At 43.8% G+C, this 24,345-nt stretch overlaps 1 protein-coding gene across 1 annotated transcript in view; it reads left to right on the top strand.

Moving 5' to 3' along the window:
* Positions 1–4,098: 4,098 nt before the first annotated feature.
* The window catches only part of MYO1E (myosin IE), a 193,341-nt gene continuing 173,094 nt past the window's right edge, over positions 4,099–24,345 (top strand). Inside the window, exon 1 of the mRNA XM_008139176.3 lies at positions 4,099–4,603. Coding sequence (XP_008137398.1) covers positions 4,601–4,603 — 3 coding nt within the window. The 5' untranslated portion in view covers positions 4,099–4,600. The remainder of the gene's footprint in view (positions 4,604–24,345) is intronic.

Raw genomic sequence — 24,345 nt, forward strand, 5'->3', positions numbered from 1 at the left:
CAGAGTCAGGCAAATAGATTTGATGCCTGGTAGCTGAGTGATAGCTTGGGTAAGTTACTTTAAGCTCTCTACTTAGTTTCTCAACTACAAATAAAGTTAATAGGGTTGTATGGAAGATTAAGCAAGATATTGTACAGTAAGCACTTAGCTAAGTAGCTGGTACATACTGAACCTAATACAAGATGCCTGTTGTATTTTTTTTATTTTTTAATTTAAATTCTTTATTGTTAACAGTATTACATATGTATCTTTTCCCCCCATAGACCTCTCCCTGGCCACCTCCACCCTCCAGCACATGTCCCCACCCCACCCCCACCCACCTAGTGTCTGTATCCAATGGTTATGCTTATATGCATGCATACAAGTCCCTTGGTTGATTTCTTATCCCTTCCCCCGCCCCTTACCTGGGACATTTCACATTGATGTGATACAGATCTATCTTTCCTCAATGTCTTGTTAAAGATTTCTGGCCTCATTTTCTCAATAACAAATTTTTCTTTAATTGGGGTGCTGTGAACGCATTCTGATGTTCTTTTATGACACTGACATGGACACTAGTTTCATTGCTTTACATAATCCTCTTACTGTTTGTTTTCCAAAATGTATAAACAGTGATTTTTTTTTTCCTGACAGATTCATATGGGAAATTGTGTTTTGTATCCATCTTGATTTGTTTCTATTTTCCTTTTCATTCAGCTCCAGATAAATGCAGTTGATCATGCCAACAGATGTATAAAGTCTCATCTGACTAGCTCCATCATGTGTCTAGAACGAGTTTTACAATTTTAAAAGCTGATTTCACTTCATTGCTACTATGATCTTGAATAAGAATAAATATCTGGTAATATATTAGAGTCCTCTGAAAAATAAGGGTAATTCAAGAAAACTGGAAAAAAAATGTAAAGTAAGGATTTGGGCAGGGGATGAATTTGGTAAAAAAAAAAAAAATCTAGGATGACCATAATTTATTACTCAAACTAGGCCTTTTTGGGGATGCAAGAAGGGTACAGTTAATTATTTCACTGAGATAAAGGCATAAACCAGGACTCTCCCAGATAAACCAGAATATACCGTCACCCTCGCCAAAACTGACAACGTACCTCCCTAAGATGGGAATGGAATAAGGTAGGCTTAAAGGGATTCTCCGTGAAATTATAGGCTCTACCAAATGATCGCACACTATATTCTATGTCCAGACTGAATTAGTGGGTTCTGCTTTGAGAAGCCAAGGTGAACTTCTGCCCTTATACTATCAGACTTAATTCTAATCCTTATATCTGAAGAAAAACACAGTGATGGATACAAGGTCCAGAGAGGCATAACGAATATGATCCAGAGCTGTGGGTCCTAATGTTTTGGCATGTATGGAATCTTTGAGAACTTGATGAACGCTATTAACTCTCCCTGAAGAAAAGGGCACACACAAACAGCCCCTCCCCCTCTTGGCATGCATTTCAGAGGGCCACAGTTGGTCTGATCTCACCCAGGGACCCAGGTCTGAATCTCTAACCTAGATATAGTACAGGTGAAAGAAAAAAGGAACCAACATTTATTAACCATCTTTACACAACTTTCATTTCATAATCACAGCCATCTATTTTATAGATAAGGGAACTGAGGTTCAGAAAATTGAGATCTCACAGCTAGTTAGATGGAAAGGCAAACTTCAAAGTCAGGATTATGTGTCGCTAAATCCCACAATCTAAGTACTCCTTAGACATAAAAAATAATATATATTTATATTTCAACCTGGAAAGGAATCTTATTACAAAATCATCAAAAACGAATACGAGCATAGATCTTCATCGAAGTCCTACCTGGAGTTAGTAACACATCTTAAAACTGGAAAGAGGTTATTAGGGCAAATAAAAGTAAGCATTAAAAAAAAAAAAAATCTCAACCAACAAATAGTGTCCAGGTAGTTTTAGAGCCCTGGCCACTGTGGATCAGTTGGGTGAGTGTCATCCTGTGCATGAAGAGGTTACTGGTTTCATTTCTGGTCAAGGCACATGCCTGGGTTTGGGGTCCTATCCCTGGTGGGGGCGTGCAGGAGGCAGCTGATTGATGTTACAGTCTCACATAGATGTTTCTCTCTTCTCCCTTCCTCTCCAAAAATCAATAAAAACCATTCTTTTTTTTTTTTAAAGGCAGTTTTAGATAAATCCAAGATTGAGTAGGTTGTTGCTAGATTATTAAGTAATTTTAAGTGTCTCATTGGACCCCGGGTTAACCTTGGGGAAGACAGCCAGGTCTTGGCCTGTATTACTTGGAGCCCATGTCACGGTGGCAGAGACAACTTGTTATTTTCAACCTAAGTAGTGTTTCTTGTGTTGGTAAGCTCCCATTTCCCTCTCAGTAACCCCTGGGCATTGGTTCCTAAAATGCCTGATGGTTTCCTGAAGCTGATGTGCCCCTGAGACATGGAGTCGGATTTACCTGAGAATTTGGTGAATCGCATCTGTTTGCACCTAGTAATGCCTAGCACATAGTGAGTGCTCAACAGATGTCTCTCTGATTCCTTTACAGTCTATACTGAGGCCCCTCCCAGGTGAATTTTCTAACCTAAACTATAGCTACAAATATGGCAGTCCCTCACACAGAGGTACTGTCACGTCTCATTATATTTGTACTTTTCTTGCAGTTATTTATTGGTGTAACATTTGTCTTCTCTCTCCCTCATTCTAAAATCATACGCTCAGTGGAGGCACAGGCCATGATACTCACAGTGGCTGTGCTGACCTGCACAGTAGGCATTCAATTATATCTACTGCCGAACTGCGTGGATGATTACTGTAAGAATTTAGTCAACATGATTTTCTTTCCACTTTTAAAGTACAGATATTACATACCATAGATTCACCCCTTTAAAATGTACAATCAGTGGTTTTTAGTATATTTACAAAGTTGTGCAACCACCACCACTGTCTAATTCCAGAATACTTTCATTGCCCCGAGAAGAAGATGCATATGCTGTAGCAGTTACTCCCATCCCTCCCTCCTCCCAGCCCCTGGCAATCACGCTTCACTCTGTCTCTATAGATTTGCCCCATTCTCTACTTTCATATAAGTGGAATCATATAATATGCAGTCTTTTGTGCCTGGCTTCTGTCAATTAACATAATATTTTCAAGGTTCACCTATGTTGTAGCATGTGTCAAGAGTTCCTTTCTTTTTAATGGCTCGTTAATATTCCATGGTGTGGACATATTGCTTTCTTTTTTTTTTTTTTTTTACCCATTCTAGACAAAATGATTTTTAAACATCCATTCCAACGTTAGGATGCTATATTCAAGTGAATGGCCACCATCTCGGTTCTTAAAGTAAATCATTATGTTTCATAGCTGTTCTGTGCCCTCAAGTTTTCAAATCTTACCACAGACCCCACAATCCTGTTGTAACCCATCAAGTTTACTTCCGGAACCCTTAAAACACTAAAATCGATTCCTTACCTTTATTTCAGGATTCTGTTCCCCCCCCACCCCATCTTCTCCTTACTGCCCACGTGAGTTCTGGAAACCCCTCACTCTGGAATAATGTACTTTTACAGTTCTGATGGTCCTGCTAATTGCTCTCAACAGATATGGGTAGACCAAGGTGGAATGGTGCTTTCTCCCCACTTATCTCTCCCCTGTCCTGTTCGCTGCACGTGCAACTTCACAAAATCCAAGAGGGGGGAGGGGGAGCGGCCCAGTGTGTGTGTGTGGGGGGGGAGCCTTCCTTTGTTTTCCAAGGAAATTCAGGTAAAAGGAGGGGTGGGGGAAATGGTGTTTTTTACTTTCCTCACAATCCAGACGTTGGAAAGAAAAAGGATTTCCTTTGGGTTGCTGCCATAACTCTGATCTTTTATGCTGATAACATATTTCCTTCTTTAAAAAAAAAAAAAGTTATGGGAAAATCATACCCCTTCAGCTTGGAAGCTACAGCTACTCTAACTTTCGCGGTAAGAAGAGAAAGAAAGAAAAAAAAAACAACACGAGAGGTTCGCTTCTCTTTCACAGTTTTCTTCCTGACAGTTCCGTCTGGCAACCCGGAGCGAGCCGGGTGTGCAGCGCTGCGGCGAGGCTGGCGCGGGGAACTACAGGATCCAGAGGTCTGTGGAAGCTCCAGCAGCTCCAAGCTTGTTGGCTACTACGGTTTCCCTAAGGAGTGACGCCGTGAAAACAAGCCCTGATTGGTCAGGCCCGAACTGAATTCTCCATTTATGGACAGATCGCCCTGCCCGAGCCGAGACTCGGCCCGAGGAGTACGGAGTAAGTGGCCGAAGAAAGAGGAGCGAGGCCGGGCAGCCGGGCGGACGCGCGGGGAGCATCGGGCTCGGCGAGGCTGACGGCGAGCGCGCGGTCCGAGTGGACCCCTGCCCGGGGCAGCATGCGTCCCTCCTGCTGAGTAGCCTCCCCGTCGCCCTCACCTAGCGCCGCGGATCCCGCCTGGATGGAGTCCCCCTGAGGTTCCCATTGGCTCCTGCGAGTTGCTTGGGTGCCGAGAGCCCGGTTTTGGCGAAGGGAACCAACTTTTGAAGTTTGCCCAGGAGACTTCGTTCCAACAGCCCCGGCTCCCCGGCAGCCCGACCCGCAGAGGCGCGACCGCGGTGCGAGTCACCATGGTGAGTTGGCCGCGCAGCGTCCCGGGGCGCCTGACCCCGGGCTGGGGCAGGAAGCCTCGGCGCTGGGCACCCACCTTGGGCGCGCTGCCCAGGCCAGGGGTGGAGGAGGTGGACGCCGGAGTCGGCACGTCGCGATCTCTGATGTCCCACGGCTTTCCTTCCCCCCCGGGGACGGGGGAGAGGGAGCGAGAGGCCAAGGAAAACTTTCTTTCAAGTCGCTTTCGGCGTCGCGAAACTTTTTGTGGCCGGGCAGCGATGGCTGCCAGCTGTCGGAAGCCAGGGTGTGGGGAGATGTGTGTTCAGGGTCACGGCGCTTGGAGGGGGGCGGGGGGGGGGTCCCTTCCCTCCTGCTGGGAAGATGGGGCAGTCGCCTGTGCCCCTCTGGTCCCACTGGCCGGGGCGCCGATCGCCGGCCGGCTGCGCCCCCTCGGTCCCCGCGCGCCCCTCCCACCCGCGGGCACCGGCGCGGGCCGCCTCGCTCTCCCCGCCGCCCACGGCACGCTGGCGGGGCGGGCGCGGGCTGCACCCAGGCCGCCGGGGGCTCCAGGTAGGGCGAGCACCTGGCGGAGGGCAGGCGCCTGAGAGCGAAAGTGACCGGGTGCAGCTCCGAGCTGCGCCGGCTGGACTTGGCGAGGAGCCGGCCCGGAGGGTCTCTGCTCTCCAGAGGCGAAACAAACACCCCCACCCCTGCCCCTGCCCCTGCCCCTGCTCCTGCCCCTGCCCCTGCCCCTGCCCCGGTGCGAGGTGACCGGCCCTTTTCGGGTGTATCGTGGACGGCTTGCACGGGAGGAAGTCGAGTTTTTTTTGTTCCCTTTCCGCTGGCACTTGGGGAATACCTGGAAGTGGCCGGCTTTTTCTCTAACTTATTCTGACTTTTCCTCCTCGGCCCCAACGCCCCGCCCCAGCCGCCCCGCCCCCACAGCCTGAGCCGCCCCCCTGGGGCCGCGGTGGGCTTTCCTCTCCCAGGCACACAAGCCAGGGCTCTGTTTTGAAGGGGCTGGCGGTCCCTCCGAAGGAAGACGATGAAGTTTCTACTGCCGGGCTTCCTTAGTTTCCACGCTGAGACAATCCTGCTTAGGTGGATGGACGGGTCCTCTGCTGGTTGGGTTGGTTTTTAATGGCTGTGAAGGTGCAGCTACGTCAGAATGATAACCGGCCCAGCCCTCCTTTAACTACCTGTCCCGCGTGACCGACCAGCCTGGGGGGCGTGTAGCTCAGGCCCCTCGGAACCGACGTACACCGCTGAAAAGGAGCCCTTGACCCAGTGCTGGGTTTGTTCAGAAGTGTAATAAAAAACCAACAAAATATTTAAAAGGACAGCCTTGACCACAGATTTTTTTTTTTTTCACATAGTCCAAAATGATATCACCTTTGCCCCTACCTAAGAAGACACTTGATCTGCAAATAAATTTCCTCGTTCAGTCCTAGGGTTTAAGAAGCACAATCTACCCCACCTTGTTTTGGGAACACCTCTAAAGAACCATTTGCTCAAGCTGAGTGTGTGTCTGGGTGGAGCCACCTAACTGGGCCACTGCCTAATTGGCCACTTAAACTTAAGCAATAGGATAGTCCTCGTACTTTAGAATTGCTATAATTATTTTCCATGGCTCAATATTTGTAAAAAAAAAGAAAGAAAGAAAGAAAGAAAGAAATCAATGTGTTTTTGTAAAGAGCTTAAAGAGTCTTACTGGATTCAAATGCTCGAGTAAGTGGTACCCTGAGAAAATTAACTTCCCCTGAGTGAGCTTATTTTTCATGCTGGGCAGGCTAAAAACGAGTCTAGCATCCTCTTTTTGGTGACTTCATGAGCTTGGTGCTCAGTTCGGCCCCATTGCGTGAAGGAGGTGATTGGTCATGTGGATACAGAGGAGGATGTTGAGCAAGAGAGTGGTTTCCAGAATGGTGTAGCGTGTCTATGGGAGGACAGGTGGGACTTACCTATGCATGGCTTCCCTGCCAGCAGCGCAGACGGCCGTGTTGTGGCCGCCTGGAGACTATCGGTGCATCAGATACGGTTGCCGAGGCCACGATTCCCTGACAGAAAAGTTGAAACAGCTGGCTGTCCTGAAATAGGAGATTTGCCCGTGGCTTCATCTACTGGATCTAGAGTAATCTGGCAAACATTCAACAAATCATTTCTTTGCTGGCTTGAAACATTACATTTGTTCATTAGGTGGGTGAGGTTGCCTGAGAACAGAGATCAGCCTCTCAAATAGGAAGAAACCTCCGTTATGACGTTTAATGTTTATATAAGACCCTTCGAGCCAAATGAGGCTTCACATCTTTCTGGGTCTGCCCAGCTGCATCCCCCAGCTGCTTAGAACAGGAAGAGCCAGGGCATTGCCTTCCGAGGGTGTGGCTGAGGGTTAGCGTGGAGAATACAATTCATCAGGCCCTTGGCTGGGCTGTAAGGAGAGCACCTGTGCTGTGGATTTCTCTCTCTCTCTCTCTCTCTCTCTCTCTCTCTCTCTCTCTCTCTGTGTGTGTGTGTGTGTGTGTGTGTGTGTGTGTGTGTCCGTCCGTCCATGGTCTTTTAGGAAGTCTGGCAGGTCTCCATTAGGAAGGCTGTCCACCAAGATGCAAACGCAGTTGTGACTCATAAGGAAGACTGCTATTTTTCTGACTTATGAACACAATATATAGTTTATATTTACCTGATATCTTCCCTCTGAAAACTCTCTTTGGGACACTTTTCTCCATCTTTGAAAAACCAAGAATACTACTCCTAGGCAATAGAAATTTTTAGGAGACTTGAAGAACTGAGAAAAATAAAATCTGATGTCTTTATAATTTTGTGTACATTAGTTAGAAGGGTATGACAGTCTCTTTTGACTTTACTTAAAGTCAAGGTTTAAAATTTTAAATTTAGCCCAGCTGGTGTGGCTCAGTGGTTGAGCATCGACCTATGAACCAGGAGGTCACGGTTCAATTTACATCCCCAGTGTGGCGCATGCAGGAGGCAGCCAATCAGTGATTCTCACTCATCATTGATGTTGCTATCCCTTTCTCCCTCTCCCTTCCTCTCTCTGAAATCAACTAAACAAAAAAATAAATAAATTTTTAAATTTAATTTAAGGTTTCCTTCCTGGAATCTCGCTTTATCATCATCCACAAAGGAAGCTCTGCTTTCGTGGCCATGGCCCGTGTGGCCTGTTGAGGACTGGAGCCCGTGTCTATAACTCTGCTGTATACTTTCGACCCAGAAATGATGATTCATAGGTCTTCTGTGACTTAGGTAGACTGAAATATTTGAGTAATCGGCATTGGCCATCTCCTCAGAATATGTTCAAGATATGTTTCTTTGTCCTTACTTGCATGTTACTTGTGAGTAAACTGCAGATGTTACACACAGAAATAGACTCACGAAAGTAGAAATCTGATGGATAGCTGACTATAAGGTAGGTAAGTTCCTTTGGGCCTTGAAGGCATGACATGTATTTAGAAAGTCTGGAATCCATTTCAAATATGTTTTTTGGGAATGTAACCTAGTCCATCCCCACTGATTAGTTTATCAGATTGCTAAGTAGTTTCCTGGCCAAAACAACACAATACGACAAAACAAAACCAGACAGAAATGGGATAAAGTGCCCTGGCTGGTGTTGCTCAGTGGTTAGAGCACGAGCCTGTGCACTGAAGGGTCCTGGGTTCAATTCCCACCATACTAGGTTCGATCTCTCCCCCACTCCCCAATTTGGGGCACGTGTGGGAGACCACTAATTGCTTTATCTCTCAGGTTGATGTCTCTCTCTCTCTTCCTTCCTCTTTCTTTTCCTCCCTTTCACTCTAAAAATCAATTGGAAAAAATGTCCTCTGGTGAGGACTAACAACAACAACAATAACAAAACAAAAACACAAAAGAAATGGGATAAAGTGCAGAAAAGTTTTGATGGAGGCAAGGAGGGCGAGGGATGGAAAAGGAGAGGAAGCAGACATTTATAGAAGCTGAAAGCCACTTCCTCCACCATTTACCCGGATTTCAGCTCTGTCAGTGGTTGCAAACTCAGCTGTCTATAGAGGCCAGGATAGTTTCTGATGGAGTGAGGTTGGCCTCCTGAGAGTACCTATGGAACATATACCCATCTAAAGAGACATCATTACTTGATCCTAGGCCATAGTTACATCGACCATATTACCAAATCATCTTTTTTTTAGAGAAGCTGGAAATCCAGATTCTAATGCCAGACGGGCCACTTTTTAAGTGTTCCGATCATCACTGAGAGGCCAGACAAGCACCTGCAGGTCAGCTCTTTGCAGCCATTCGGAAAATCTCAAAGTGGCGGCCTGTGAACCACAGCGCTTCCTTCCTGTCACTCACCCGCGGGAGCGTCTAAACTTTAGCCACATACCCAGAAATAGCGTTAGATTTTTATTGATAAAGCCACACCTTCCCACTGAGTTTCCATTGAGAACAAGTTAGTGCCTGGGCCTAGGGAATCTCTTAGCTATGAAACAGGGGAAATCAGCATCCAGCTGCTACTCTTCAGAGCTATCGAAACACCAGTGAGATAGTTCTGTGAGTGGTGGCTATAAATTGAACTTCTCTTTCTTGACCCATCAATTCCCTCCTCCAGTAACAATACCAGTCTACCCCCTACCCCAATATTGTATGATGCACCTTTTTTATTAGTCCTTTCCCAGTTGAATCTCATGAATTCAAGGTCTGTTTCAAGAGTTATTCTTGGGAATAAGTAATGAGCATTTTGGTAAATATGACTTGGGATATGACTTTTTGCTCCTTAGTGTTAATGTCATGAACTCATGTGAGACTAAATGAAAGAGAACATGGAGTGCTTTTGCTTTTCATTTCCTGAGGGGGTTGAGTCTTATTACTTAGTAGGAACTTATGAAGGCTCTTTTCATCAGCTTCAAAAAGCAGAGATATTTTGAAATCTCTATACAAGTCAAGGTATTATGAACATCATAATGGGATATGTAGAAATTACGTGCAGTTGCGATTTTCCAAGTTTGAGCCATCTACTATTTTGTTTTTACAAAGATGCAGCAACTTATGCCTTTATTAATATGTGATTAAAATGAGTTTCTCCTTGGTGAGTTTTTAATTTTTTTTTTTAATCTTGCTGAGACTTGATATTTACAGAGCAAATTAGGGGTTAAAGGTTAAATGCCAACGGTATTAAAAATAAACATCTCGGCCTTATAAGCACATTCTGTAATAATGGTAAACAAATTATGTTTTGAGTTTCAACTTCAGAATTTATTTTGGCAGAGACAAAAGGTTTTGGGGCATCCTAGCAAAGGTTTTTTTTGTTTTTTTTTTACATATCTTTAGGACAGCTACACTTGAGGAGAGAAGTAGAACTCTAAGAATCTCCCCTAAATAGTGACATTGGCTTTGGCTAACTGTGGAACTTATACTGTACATCCATCAGCCCTCCTTCTGAGTTGCCAACCTGGAAACAATGTCATTAAAATTGTTCAAAGCACTTTAGAATGGTTTTTTTTTTTTTTCACTTCCTTTGTGACCTAAAATGTTTGTGTCCAGCCTGATCACCCATCCTACTCACCAGAATTAGCACCAGGTTCCTCTGAGCTGTTCCCAGAAGTTACATTCTGCCTCAACGGAGGCCAGAGAGGAGGTGGCTCTTTCCAGGATCAAGTGTAAGAACTGCTCTGAAGTGGGACCACACTCTCCTTCGTGTTCTGAGTTCTGATGTGCTTGTTAAAAATTCATTCACAGGACTTTGTAATCAGATGCTACATTGTAGAAAGTAAAACACACACTCCATTGTAGAAAGCCCAGAAGCAAGCTTAAGAATCCTGTCCTAAATCTTTTGCTTGACTTCACAGAGATCTAGAAGAGTTAGATGACTTCTGAAGTCTCAGAGCTAGGTTTTGGCTGAGCTGGTGCCAGAATCCAGTTTTTCTAATGGCAATCAAAAAAGGCTTTGCCCCCAAACCAAGATGGTTGGTGGATAGAGTCTATTTCCTTGGAGTCTAAACATGACTAGGTAATTTTCTTTCTGGGACCATTAAAAAAATGCCTACTTGGAGATGGAAGATTGCTACCTATTTTTGATTCATTATTATATTAACTTTAAAAGATTATAAGAAGTAAATCAGAATAATTCACCCATAATAACACTACCCTAATGGTTTTATCTTCATGTCTTTGGGTTTCCTTCTAGTCTATCCAAAACACATCATTTTATGTACTTATAATTATGGGACAAATAAACAATTTGTGCTCTGTATTTCCCCACTTATTTTATAAATCCTTTTCCTTGGTAAGCATATTTTTATCATATTTTGGTGGTGGTATAATAATCCCATGTTGCCCGATTACCCAACCTGAGTCATAACTGGACAGAGACCTCTCCTGTTGGGACAGCATCATGTGTATCGGGAAGAGTTCCTCCTGTTCCCACTAGAACTGCTCTGGTTTGTAATGTGCTGCTCCTGTCAGTCCTCAGACATGGAGCCCTTCTTTGGTGTAGAGTCTGGAGCAAGACAGGCAGGCTTGGGGTGCACTACACACTCCCAAGTCCTGGCCCAAAGGTGGAAACTGTTGGTGTTGCCCTTACATTATGGCATGCAAATGTGACACCCGTGGGTGCGCAAGCTTCTAGCTCCAGCTTGGCAAATATGAGTGGTCTGTCTTGTCAGAGAATGCAAGTGGTTAGAGGTGGAGGCCGGGGTGTTTCTCACCATCTAGAAGGGTTCAGAAATCTGGAGAAGGGCTGTGAGTAAATTAATAAAGAGACTAGACATGGAATATAAATTTGGAAAGCATTTTGAGGAGCCAGAGGAGACCTAGCTTCAGTAACCAAGTTCTCCAAATCTCTGGACCCCTAGCTTTTTTTTTTTTTTTAATATATATTTTATTGATTTTTTACAGAGAGGAAGGGAGAGGAATAGAGAGTTAGAAACATCCATGAGAGAGAAACATCGATCAACTGCCTCCTGCACGCCCCCTACTGGGGATGTACCCGCAACCAAGGTACATGCCCTTGACCAGAATCGAACCTGGGACCCTTCAATCTGCAGGCCGAAGCTCTATCCACTGAGCCAAACTGGTTAGGGCTGGACCCTAGCTTTTTATTAACATAGATTGCCCTAAAGCAAAGCAGATATACATATCAAAGGTAAGGTTTGGTATACAGTAGGCATTGTCAGGTTGAGGGAACTGCCTTCAGCTGTTCTAGTAGCAGGCAATAATATATGCAAATTTTCAGGTTTGGGGAAATACTTTCAGCTATTCCAGCAGGCAATAATATGTATCTTCAGCCCTGCTGAAGCCTCAAGGTCCACCAACCTTTTGATGAACTTCTTGCATTTATGACCTGCTGGAATTAGCCCCCAGCAGTTGGAGAGCTTTGATCCCTAAAGTGGAGAAGACAGAGCAGTTGCACAGGAGGTTAGCATACATGCTTGACATGTAAGCATTCTTACCAAATATGATGGCACCACTGGGAATCCAAGATGACTTAAGTACTGCCTCTGCTTATGACGAGCTCATAATCTAGTGGGGAAATGATAACAGAAGGTTTTCATAGAAGTTATTTCATTTCATTCTTGCACTAGTGATGGTTTTTGTTGCCTTTGTAGGTTAAAAAACAAAAAAACAAAGTGAGGCCAGGTAAAGAGAATTGCTCTGGGCCATACAACTTGTATATAATAAACCAAGCCTGCTAACTTTATGCTCTTTCAAAAGCAATTAATTATTTCTAAAGTTGAAATTTCTGAGGCCAAGTATCTGTATAACACTTCATCATTTCATATACTCCCACGGGAAGGCAAGCTTGATTTTAAAAATCATCTATTTTAGCTCATTTTACTTACTAATACCAGGGTGGAATAATTTAAACCTAAGAACATAGTCTATTATGGCCAGCTTTTAATTTCTTTGTTTTGGACCTTTGCATATCAGTTTTGGGACTAGATGACATCACACTGGAAACAAGCATGAAAGTAAAAGTCATGCTAGAAAGATTTTTTTTAAAATCTCAATTAGATTTAAAAGATAGGAAATAAGGGAAATGAAATAACCACAAGAAATTCAGTTCTTTAGTCCATATATAATGACAGAAAACAAATAGGATATTATATCATTTAGTCTTTTAGTAATTTAATTGGTGTGACCAGCATTTGATGTTGACAGCAACTTAGCATAGTATTACCTGGTAACAGTGATGGGTAGAACCAAAATTTAACATGGGTCACCATGTTTTGGACAGAATCATTGTCTGATTCTAAGGAATTTTCAACAACAACAAAAATATAAGGTTGTTTTTCGTGTCCCCAAGGAGATGCTGACCTTTGTAATGGGAAATTTTGGATTTGAATGTAGTAGCATTGATTGAGCTGTCTTAGGGTGTAAGTAAAGACAGCTTCCTCCAAGACTTGGGAATGTGCTAATGCAGAAATACCTCTGCAAAGTGATACAATCAGATTGTCAGAGAGTCCTGAAAACGTGCTGGGAGCTATTGACCTGACCTGTTCCTTGACAACATTTGCAATAGCAAAAACAAACAACAAGGAACAATCTAAATGTCCATCAGTGGAGAAATGCATAAAGACAAGACTTATTGATAATAGAGTATCGATATGGGTAGATCTCACAAAGGGAGTGGTTAGTGAGAAGCAAGTTATAGAAAGATACATATAATATAAAACAATTTGAGAAAAAATTTAGGGGAGGGTGGTCGGGAAACTGGGTGAAAAAGGTAAAGAGGTTAAGAAGTACAAATTTTTTGGTTAAAAAAAAACGTCACGGGGATGTAAAGTGCAGCATAGTGAATATAGTTAATAATATTGTAATAACTATGTATGGTGCCAGGTGGGTACTGGAAATATAAGGGGGATGGATCACTTTGTGAACTACATGATTGTCTAACCACTATGCTGTACACCTGAAGCTAATACAAAATAATATTGAATGTAAACTGTAATTGAAAAAAAAATTGTAAATAAAAGACTAAAAACAACTTAAAAACACAAAAGAAGACTGTAGATATTGTTTGGGGAAATATATGTGTATACATATATATTTATGTATATATTCTTTTCAAAATATAAATCAGTGGACTAGAAAGATTCCCAGTTCAAGCTGCTGAAGGGGGAAGGAGGAAAGCAAGAGGACCAGTCGGTGGACTAACTTTAATGTTATCAGTAATGTTTTAATTGCTTTATATATAAAAATTCCAAAGCACCTGTGATAAAATAGTATCATTAATTCTGGGCAGTGTGAAAATAGACATTTATGATAGTCTCCATAGTTTTAATATCTTTTCCAATTAAGAAAAAATAAACATACAATTCTTCATATAATTTTAGGAAGTTCATAAACTTCCAAAGCCCATGCAATATCCTTCCAAAAGTAGCAAACATTGTCTTGAGATGAATATTAGGGAATATGTTCAATTTTGGATCTATGTCACATTATTGTATTGGGAGTTGAGAATAATCAAACCAATAGTTAAGTTCCATTGAGTGTTACATAAAGTGTCATTAGTGATTACTCGCCAGGAGGTTCAGTACATTTTACATCTTTTAGTCATCTTTTCTTACCCTGTTGTGTCTGTTAGCTTTTGGTATAAAAATGCATCCCAAACTTGGCGACTTCACTAATACACATTTATTATTTCTTATGATTTTGTGCATAGCTGGGCAGTTCTGGGCTGGACTGACTCATCAGATCCCTATGGTCACTGGTGGCTTGGCTGGGGATGGAGGATCTAGGATGACTTCACTCACATGTCTGATAGTTGGCGCAGGTTCAGTTGGGGCAATAGAGATGACTGGGCCATGTATCTCTTGTCACGATAGGCTAGTCCTGGTTTGTTTACTTAGCAGTGGTCACAGGGTTCCCAAGCATAGCAAAAGAGAAAGCAAATGCCAGTGCACACACATCTTTTTTTTTTTTTTTAATATATTTTATTGATTTTTTACAGAGAGGAAGAGAGAGGGATAGAGACTTAGAAACATCGATCAGCTGCCTCTTGCACACCCCCTACTGGGGATGTGCCCTCAACCAAGGTACATGCCCTTGACCGGGAATCGAACCTGGGACCCTTGAGTCCGCAGGCCTACGCTCTATCCACTGAGCCAAACCGGTTTTGGCCACACACATCTTTTAAACCTCTGCTTGCTGTTGTCCCATTGGCCAAAGCAAATCACCCAGGAGAGGACTACCTGGGGGCTCAGATACAGGTCTCCACCCACAACTTTCTCTTTCAGTTTGCCTTAATTGGGTGAATACATTGAGGCAGGAATGGATTCAGTGGCAGCACCAGTTTTTCTGGGCTGACCCTCTGAACCCCTGTGCATAACGGAAGCCCCCCATGGATCCTGATATGTCCACTGCTGTCTTCCCAAAGAATGAGAAATTGGAAGGAACTGCAGGTTTTTTAAAAATTACAAAATGGAGACTCAGTATGACTTTTATTTTTTTAAGTGTATTTTTTATTGTTGACTCAATATGATTTTTAAATTGCTATTTTTGTCGGGGAAAAAGTAAAAGCAGAAACAAACGAAAAGAAGAAAATTCATTTCTATCTGTTAATGAGAGCTTTGTGAAAATAACCAACATTTTATAATTAAGTCCAAACTGGGAGAGCAGTGAATCATGCCAAACAAGACTGGGCTAGATGGCCTGTTGGACATAAGGGTGGAATAATGCTGTTGGAACAGGTGGGGACAGTACTGCTCGTTGCCTAACTCCGCCTTTTCAGCCAGCACTGAGCTGTTTGTGTGGAGAAAGACATTCTTCTCACACAAAAATACTTTTTTTTGTCTTGATGGAAAGTCATCTCTTTTGGACTGTAAGATGGTTGGTTCTTAAAATAACACTGTGTCAGTTCCATATTCTGTGCTATCTGTGGGCTTCTCAACAAGATGTAAATTGAATAGGATTAATTTGTGTACAGGTCTCAAAAAATCCATTAACCTATGGATATTTCAGTTTGACTTTCTCTTCACTTTCTAAATGAAAAAAAAAAAAAAAAAAAGACTAGCGTTCAACAAATGGGAAGAAAATTCATCCCCCAACTTTGACAATTGAAAACTCATGGCCAATCTTATTTTCTCCATTTTGTTGTGTGGTGCATCACATTGATTGATTTGTGGATGTTGAGCCATCCTTGCATACCTGGGATAAATCCCACTTGATCATGGTTTATGATCCTTTCAATGTCTTATTGAATTCAGTTTGCTGGTGTTTTGTTGAGAATTTTTGCATCTATGTTTATCAGGAATGTTGGCCTGTGATTTTCTTATAGTGTCCTTGTCTGGTTTTGGTGTCAGGGTAATGCTGGCCTTGTAAAATGAGTTTGGAAGTGTTCCCTCCTCTTCTGTTTTTTGGAAGGGTCTGAGAAAGATTGGCATTACTTCTTTAAATATTTGGTAGAAAATTCACCATTGGAGCCATCTGTTTCTGGACTTTATTGGGAGGTTTTTGATTAGTGACTCAATCTCCTTACTAGTAATTAGTCTGTTCATATTTTCTATTTCTTTATGATTCAGTCTTGGTAGGTTGTATATTTCCAGAAACGTATCCATTTCTTCTGGGTTGTCTAATTTGTTGGCATATAATCATTCCAATCTTGTTTTCTCTCTTCTCACTTTCCCTTGGTTTATTTAGAAGCAAATCCTAGATATCATATCTTTTCATCCTATGTCCGTATTACACTGGCTTTTAAATAAAGCAAAACTCAGCTCTTGGCTGTAACTACTCCTTGGGCAGGAAAAAGGGGTGTGTCTTGGTGAATCAAAGCAAGTAGCTTCCCTTTGACTTTTAACAGTAAAGGCTTTGTTTTACAGAATAATGTAGATATCTTTAGTCACTGGGTGGACTTCTTAAAGCTTGGTCCATTCTCATCCACAGGAGTCTCTGGCACTGATATCATAACATCTGTTGTCTTGGTGTTTGAGACAGGGATGGCTCCGCGTCCCCCCCCCCCCCCCTCCCCTCCATGCTATAGTCCCAGCTCTACTCATGCACTGCCTTTAGGGATGATAGATAGAACCAGTTCGTGGTTATTGATCTCTTCATTTCTTCTCATGCCTACCTGTATCATGGTGATAGCTATACAAATAATACTTATTTCTTTCAGCGATCAGATACCTTGAACACAGAATGTCAAGATGAGGAATACCCCAGAGATTACTTGGGGGTTTCTATGAAATTGTAAACTGAAGTTTGTGTCTGTTTCATGTGTGCATTTTTTCCTGGGAAAAAGATTCAGAAATCCCCAGTGTGGTCCATGGCCTCCCCAAATGGCTCTCAAAGGTCCAGAGAATCTAGCCTAACTAAGCTCACCTAGAACGTTAACAGAAGAGGTGACCCTAGAATACAAGTCTCTTGACCCACAGTCCAGGGATCTTGGTCCTTAATCTGCTTTTGCTGGAAATATTTGAAAATCAAACACAATAAAGCATTAGAGAGAAGGGAGGTTGAAAGCAGTATGTTAAAATCATTTTTTTTAAGATTCCCAGAGTCACTAAGCCAATATAAGTTACCATGAGGTAATGATAGGTATTATTTGTTGACAACTAACTTGATTTTTCAGAATGATAATAATAAAGCATAAAAACAGAGTCACAGCATTGGTCTTGAATTTATTACATTATAATATTCTCTTCTGATCACAAAGAGGAATACATCTAATACAGACTTCAAATATAAATCAAGTGCATAAGGTTTTAACATTTTTAAATAATTGAAATCTCATTTCCCTGGTGAGGACTTATTGTTATTTAAGTATAAAATTAGTATTTACTAATTGAAGACACAATAAGAAGGAAATTGCTGGGTGCTGGAGCAGATTTCTGTGCTCTGTTGATATTATCTAGGACTAGGGCTTGGGATGTAGAATAAAATATGGAACTGGGATAGTTTCTTGTTCATTTTATATCCCACCCTCTGGCTCTTTCTCTCCCCTGCTCCAAGCCCCAACTACATCCTCCATCCATCTAGCATTCTGTTCTTTCCCACAGGACTCATGTCCTTCTAGAAGCCGGAGGGGTGGGTGGGAGGATGGGAGAACGCAGGAAAAATAGTTTGCACCTGTTCAGAAGTGAAGATGTAGAATTAAGGCTGCCTAGAGAAGGTGAGTCCTCTTTCTCCTCCTCCGCGGAACCCTGCTTAGCACCTCTCCTGTGAGTTTGGGGTGGCAGTGTGTCACATGTTATCTGTTCTACAGAGACAATAAGGCACTGTCCTCCTAGGGACTATAAATCAAAGTCTTCAGTTTTTGCACCCAATTGTATTTCAGTGTCAGTTGGCAAAGTTGTACTTTGTATACTCTATCAGGGGTCCTCCAACTTTTTTAACAGGGGGCCAGTTCACTGTCCCTCAGACGGTTGGAGGGCCGGACTATAGTTTAAAAAACACTATGAACAAATTCCTGTGCACACTGCACATATCTTATTTTGAAGTAAAAAAACAGAACGGCAAAAACACCCGCATGTGGCCAGCGGGCCGTGGTTTGAGGACGCCTGTTCTAGATATAAAATGCGGTGAATTGCAAGATTCCACCACCCGCTGAATCCCATGGATTCCATCTCTGCAATGTGACTTCCATCGACCCTTTTGCTTTTCTCTCACCTAGATCGTCTGGCCAAGTTCAACCATCTGTTGTGTCCCTTACAGGCTTGGGTGTTCTCACCTTCAGCTAATGTCTGGCCTCCCTCAATGCCCTCCTCTCCCTTATTCCAACGCTCTAATTGCCCTTTTAGGCCAGACCCAATTGCACCTGCTTGAGTCTCATAGTTGGAAGTTATTCTGAAATCCCCTGGCTCTTTATGTGGGAAGATTTTAGGATTGTTTATGCCCACTTCACCTTCCCTTCGGACCAGTTACTTTTCAGGTAGAGTCCTTTCTTGTTCATTTTATATCCCACCTGCCTGTACTGTGACTTGCCATACTAGGTACATAGAACTATTTTTGAAGCATCCTGGAGGGGGAAATGCTTGCCTTTCCTTCTGCTGTGTGTGTGTACCGTCTTTAACTCGCCCCCAGGTCTCTATCTTGAGGGACGACAGTAGCGTGCGGAACTGCGGGCACAGAGAAGCACTCTGTCACCTGTGACAAAGAAGCGCTCTGAAAATCCACTCCAGGAACCGGCTGTGCTTGGTTCCTCAGCTCAGGGAGTGAAACAGGCAAGGAGTTGATCAGTCAAAGCGCCCTGTGCTTCAAATGTCACTGGAGCCTTTGATTCTCGTGGGAATGATGTAGTCCTCTGAGGTGGGTGTCACCCCTCACCTCAGTCAGCCTGCCCTTCGGAGGGATGGAACGGTGAGGACAGCGGGATCAAGGCACTTAAAAGGGCACCTGAGAGCCAGGCTGCTCTTTCCCGGGAGGCAGGAGAGTCCATCCGGCTGCCCATCGTCGTGCCTCTTTCACTCAGCAGCCGGCTACACTGTTGAAACCAGCACCCCAACTCTTCTAGAATCTGTGGAGAAAGATAGCTCTCCCCAGTATGGATATTTAAGAAGTAAGCAGAGATAATGGATGGACGAAGGAATTGAGAGAAACGGGATTTTTTTAAAGCAGACCATCGGTTTGTGGTTTTTGGTGTGTTTTTTAATTGTAGGTGGTTTGGGAGGACAGGTTGAATTCAGATGTTTAAAATGCACAGGAAATCCAAATGCTGGTAAACTCAAACCGTCCTCGGGAAATATTTGTCCCGGAGCCCATCAACTAACCAAATGGGCAGACGTGCACTTTTGGAGCTTTTTGGAGAGTTTTCCAAGCTCAGCTCCAGGAAGATGATGAGATGTCGGTTCTTGTCTTCTTGAAAGAAAGATTTCAATCAAGAGACAAAGTGTAGAAAAGCAAGCAAAAATTGATTGACTGCCTCAAAAATACACTTAGGGGAGTGAAACAAGGAAAGAGATAGAAGAAGCAACAGGAGAGCCTCGGCTGCACTGTCTTCGCCCACTGGGAAGTCGGAGAAAGGGGGTCTTGGAGACAGGTTCAGGGGGTTGGCCAGGGATGAGCTGCCGCAGCCCACTGCTCCCCTGGTTGCAAGTCTCATGGGTCTCTTAGAGGTTAGGGGCTACGTGCCTGTGGGAGAAGGGGTAGAGGAAGGGAAAAGCGTGAGCATGTTCCCTGGAGGGAGAGAGAGCTGGGACATTCATTTTCAGGAGTTTTAAAGGCTGGGCATTTAGGGGGAGATCTTGGGGGCAAATCAATAAAATGTTCATCAGCTTTATGCTGATGTACCATAATGAGATTTATTCTCTTAATTTGTCTGTCCTTGGGTGTGGTTGGCAAATGACACGTAATTGGGTTTCTATCTGTCTCCCTGAGTAGGGTGATTTATTTACCCTCTGGCTGGGGCGGAGAAGTGCAAACCATTTACTTTTAAGTTCCTTGGTTTAGGGAAGATGGATTCACTAGGTGGCTGCCAACTGCTGTTTAACTATCTGTCTTAGTTTCCCTATTCTGCTTGTCCTGGTATTTTCCTAGCTGCTTACTATTCTGTAACAGATGGGTGAGGGATTCTGAGTTCTCCAAAGTGTAAACAAATGGCCTTCAATGTGAGGGAAGGGGAGAAGGCCCGGTAACCCGTGGGGGTCAGAAAGATAGGCATCGGTTAGAACATTTCAGTGAGGAATTTTGAGTGGCTTGCAGACCAGGAATGGAGAAGTTGGGACAGGCAAGGTAAGTTGGGGTCTTCCTGCCAATGGGAGGTTTTTGAGTGATGTTAATTCATTAAATATGTGCTTATTATTCTGTCCTAGTAGGTTGTAAACTCCTTAAGGGGACACTTTGTTATTCTCCTTTTTTGTGTGTGTTTCCGTCACCTAGTGCAGTGCCTGCCATGTGGGATTTCATTGAATTGAACCAAACTTCCCCTGGGAGGGCAGAAAACCACCCAATGCGACTGGGTTGTAGCAATGCAGCCTCCAGTGAATGAGTGATTGATGAGAGCGGGCGGATTAAAGCAGACAGTTAACTAATTGTAAACTGGAAATGTTTTCCAAAGATAAAAATAGCCCCCCTCACATAAAACCAGGAGAGCTTCCTTCTGAGTTTTCTTTTAATAGAACCGGATAATAGCAAGCTCAGCTCAGCTCCTGCAAAGGCAGACACTGCCGAGGGAAGCTGGGTAGCTCCCTTTCGCTCCCTTTATCCCAACCCTCCTGCCATGGAGACCCGGGGAGGCCAAGGCACCGGCCGAGACCACACAACGCGTCCCCGTTTGTCCCCTCAAGGGGTGGTGCAGCTCTCCAGGCAAATGGAAACAAAATTCCCGGACCCTTTCCATTGAAAGTTCCCAACACCGAATGGAACCCTTCCAAATCAGGTGTGAACTTGAGGGCTTTCTTTTTTCACTGTGGACCCCCATAGATAAGAAGAGAGAAAGATCGATAAGAAGGTTTTCCTTTTCCAGCTCTGTGGCCCTTCAGAATGTAACATTTCCTGACAGAGTTTGTGTCTGCTCGGTTTTGAAGAGGACGATTACCGCCTGTGTGTTTCCTTCAGCAGTCTCACCCCGCACCTGCCCAAGTGAGGTCTGGTTTTGCTCTCCACAGGCCAGATTATTTCCAAGGAGACTTGCTAATAGCTTAATTGTTTTGTTGATTCTGCCCCTCACCAGTTTCAGTCGCTTCATGTGCATTGAGAGCAGAACTTTTTTCCACGGTCAGGACATTTCTTTTTGGTTTTGAATGGCTCTTAATGCCTTTTTTTTTTTTTTTAAGGGTGGTTAGCCCTTAGTGAGCAGTGTGGCTTTCTCTAAACAGTTTTTCTGGGCACGGGATGGAGAAAGTGAAAGGGAGAGGATTTTAAAAGAAGATTATATACATTCTGTACAATAAACTGTCGATTATTTTTGGAGCCTGGTATTTCTGCAGTTACATTCACTGGGCTCGCATACTTTAGCTTTCGGGGTGAGAAGATTAATGCATGCAAGAGAGTGTTGATAGGTAGTCTGACAAAAACGATGCATTTACAGAGCTGTGGTTTGCTTTAGAAAATGTAGAAATGTAGGCAAGGTTTGTTTCTTCACCCATGACAAAGAATCCAAGTACAAGACTATTCTGGTTCGTGTGGTAAATGCATTTTTGTAAGTTCAGTCAGTGGCACATTTTGGATCAAATGGCTTGCACTAGGACAGTAATTCTCAATGCGGGGCGGGGGGCAGGCGGATCTGACATTTGGGAAGGGGAAATGTGGAGGCTGGAGAAGATGGAATACACTGATGTTTGTTAAATCTAGATACACTGGCCTCCTTTTCCTGCCAACTGGAGTTTGGGAAGTTTGCAGCTGGGAAATCATGTAGTAGATCTTAATGTTATAAACCGCTCAGAGAAAGACAGGGTGATGCTATTTTTGGTCATGATTGTAATTAAGCAGGGCTACATGTTGGTAAAGAGTTTTCAATGGCTTCTCCACTTTCTTTTCTTTTTTTAAATATATTTTTATTGATTTAGAGAGGAAGGGAGAGGGAGAGAGAGATAGAAACATCAATGATGAAAGAGAATCATTGATAGGCTGCCTCCTGCATACCCCCTACCTGGGATCGAGCCCGCAACCCTAGGCATGTGCCCTTGGCCGGAATCGAACCTGGGACCCTTAAGTTCGTAGGCCGACGCTCTATCCACTGAGCCAAACCGGCCAGGGAAACTTTCTTTTCTTTTAAAAATATGTTTTTATTGATTTGAGAGAGAAAGAGAAACATCCATTCATTGCCTCCCGTACATGACCTGACCCACTACCTGGGTATGTGCCTTGACTGGGAATCTGGTGACCTTTGGTGCATCTACCTGGGTATGTGCCTTGACTGGGAATCTGGTGACCTTTGGTGCATGGGATGATGCTCAACCAACTGAGCCAACTGAGCCACACCAGCCAGGCAGCCAGGCAGCCTCTCCACTTTCTACGGGTGTTTTGTGCTTTGCATTCTCAGTAATTTGCTCTGGAGACCTTAGCCTGTGGTGGAGGGAGGTATGTTTCTGTGAATTTAACAGTTTTCCGTCCTGTTGAAGAGAAGAGAATCTGCTATTGGAATTAACCCGTGATCAAACAGCCGCTCTGCATTATCCAGCATTTATACTTTCTTAGTGGTAGGTATCATTTTTCTTGGTTTGCAGATGAAGAAACAATACATGAGTTAGGTAACCTACTCAAAGTCATCCATCTGAAAAGTGGCAGCGGAGGGATTTAAGTTCAGTGTCACCTGAATCTAAGGTCTGCTTTGGAGAGAAGCTCTCTGTTCCCAGGCACATCCATATTCAAGTGTGGCTCCATGGGCTAGCAGCATGGACATCACCTGAGAGGTTATTACAGCTGCAGAACTCAGGCTCCACCCAGACCTATTGGTTCTAAATCTGCATTTGAACAAGATCCCCAGGTGATTGATTGCAAAGCACGAGTGCACAGAAACACTGTGGTCCAAGCAAGGTGACGCGACTCTAAACATGTCCCCAGAGTCTGATGGTTTTCCTCCTGGATGTCATCTTCCAAGGACAGGGATGCAACTAAGCATTCTGTGCTTTCAGGGATGCAGCCAATCAATCATCTCTAATTATGCTGCCCAAACAAAAATGAAGTCCAGGAGCGGGATTGAGAGAAAGTTTTTCCCCAGGCAGTTCTGGGGTCAGCTGTCCTTAAACAGAGGCACAGGATTGGTGGCTGTCTGCAGTGCTTGGAAAGCTCTGACCCAGAATGTCTCCTCCATGGCTGCCTTGATGCCAAGCTTCTACTGTTACTGATCCCTCTGAGCTACTGCATTGTTCTTCATAAAAGGCTGCTTGCTTCTCAGTTAATAACACCTCACTGTGAACTCCTCTGTTGAGTCTTCTTCAGGTAGCCGGGAGCAGATTTTGTCGGGGTGGAGAAGGAAGCAAGTGGTCCAGACAGGAGCATATCAATAGCCTGGAAATACAGAAGGGCATTGAAAAGGGTCCAACCTCCACAACATTCCAGTCCCGGGACTGGAGAAAGTGCATTGCCTTCTCCTCCTAACTGGTTTTCCTTCTAGAATTCCCCCGGCCATCTAGGCTGTGGGCTTCAGGGTCTGTCTGTCATTCTCCTTCCTCCAGACTCCTGTTGGCTCCCAAGCCCCATGAGTATGTCCTCACAGTGTCTCCCTTCCCTTTCACAGCTGTCACCCCAGTTTGAATCTGCATTGTTTTTCACTGGGACCATCACAAGAGTTTCTTAAGTGATCTTCACACTCGTCCCCAGTAATTCACAGAAACAGCGTTGCCTGAATCATCTTTCCCAGAATACAGCTTTGTACCTGTCACTGTCACTCAAAAACTCAGCTTTTCCTAAGAACAGACTAAAACCCAAAATGCGGTACTGTCCCAATTAACCCTGTTCCAGCTGCCTCTGTCCGGTAGTCCTTCTGGAATACGTGAACTCCACGAGGGCAGCCTGAATGCCTTGTCCTCACGGTCAGATCCTGGCATAGTGCCCGCACACAATAGGTTCTCAGTAAATATTGAATGAATGAACGAGCTGATTCTCATGTTGATGTTTTACATTCTGGCTCGAATACACTCCTTGGTCAGGCCAGTTTCCATGACTGGACTTCCCTTCCTTTTTTTGCCATTTATCAGGATCCTCTGAGGTCCAAAAAAAGGCTCATTTCCTGGAAACTTTTGATTTAGCTCACTGAGATCAGTCCTTCTTTAAATCCGCAGCCCTTGTCCTGGAGTTATTTATTTGGTACTTGATTATATGTGATCTTGCATTGTTATCTGCTCGTGTCTGAGTCATACTGCCCAGAGAGAATGTAAGCCCCTTGAGGTCCGGAATGATTTACATT

Source organism: Eptesicus fuscus, chromosome 5 (assembly GCF_027574615.1).
Source record: "Eptesicus fuscus isolate TK198812 chromosome 5, DD_ASM_mEF_20220401, whole genome shotgun sequence".
NCBI classification, from domain to species: Eukaryota; Metazoa; Chordata; class Mammalia; order Chiroptera; family Vespertilionidae; genus Eptesicus; species Eptesicus fuscus.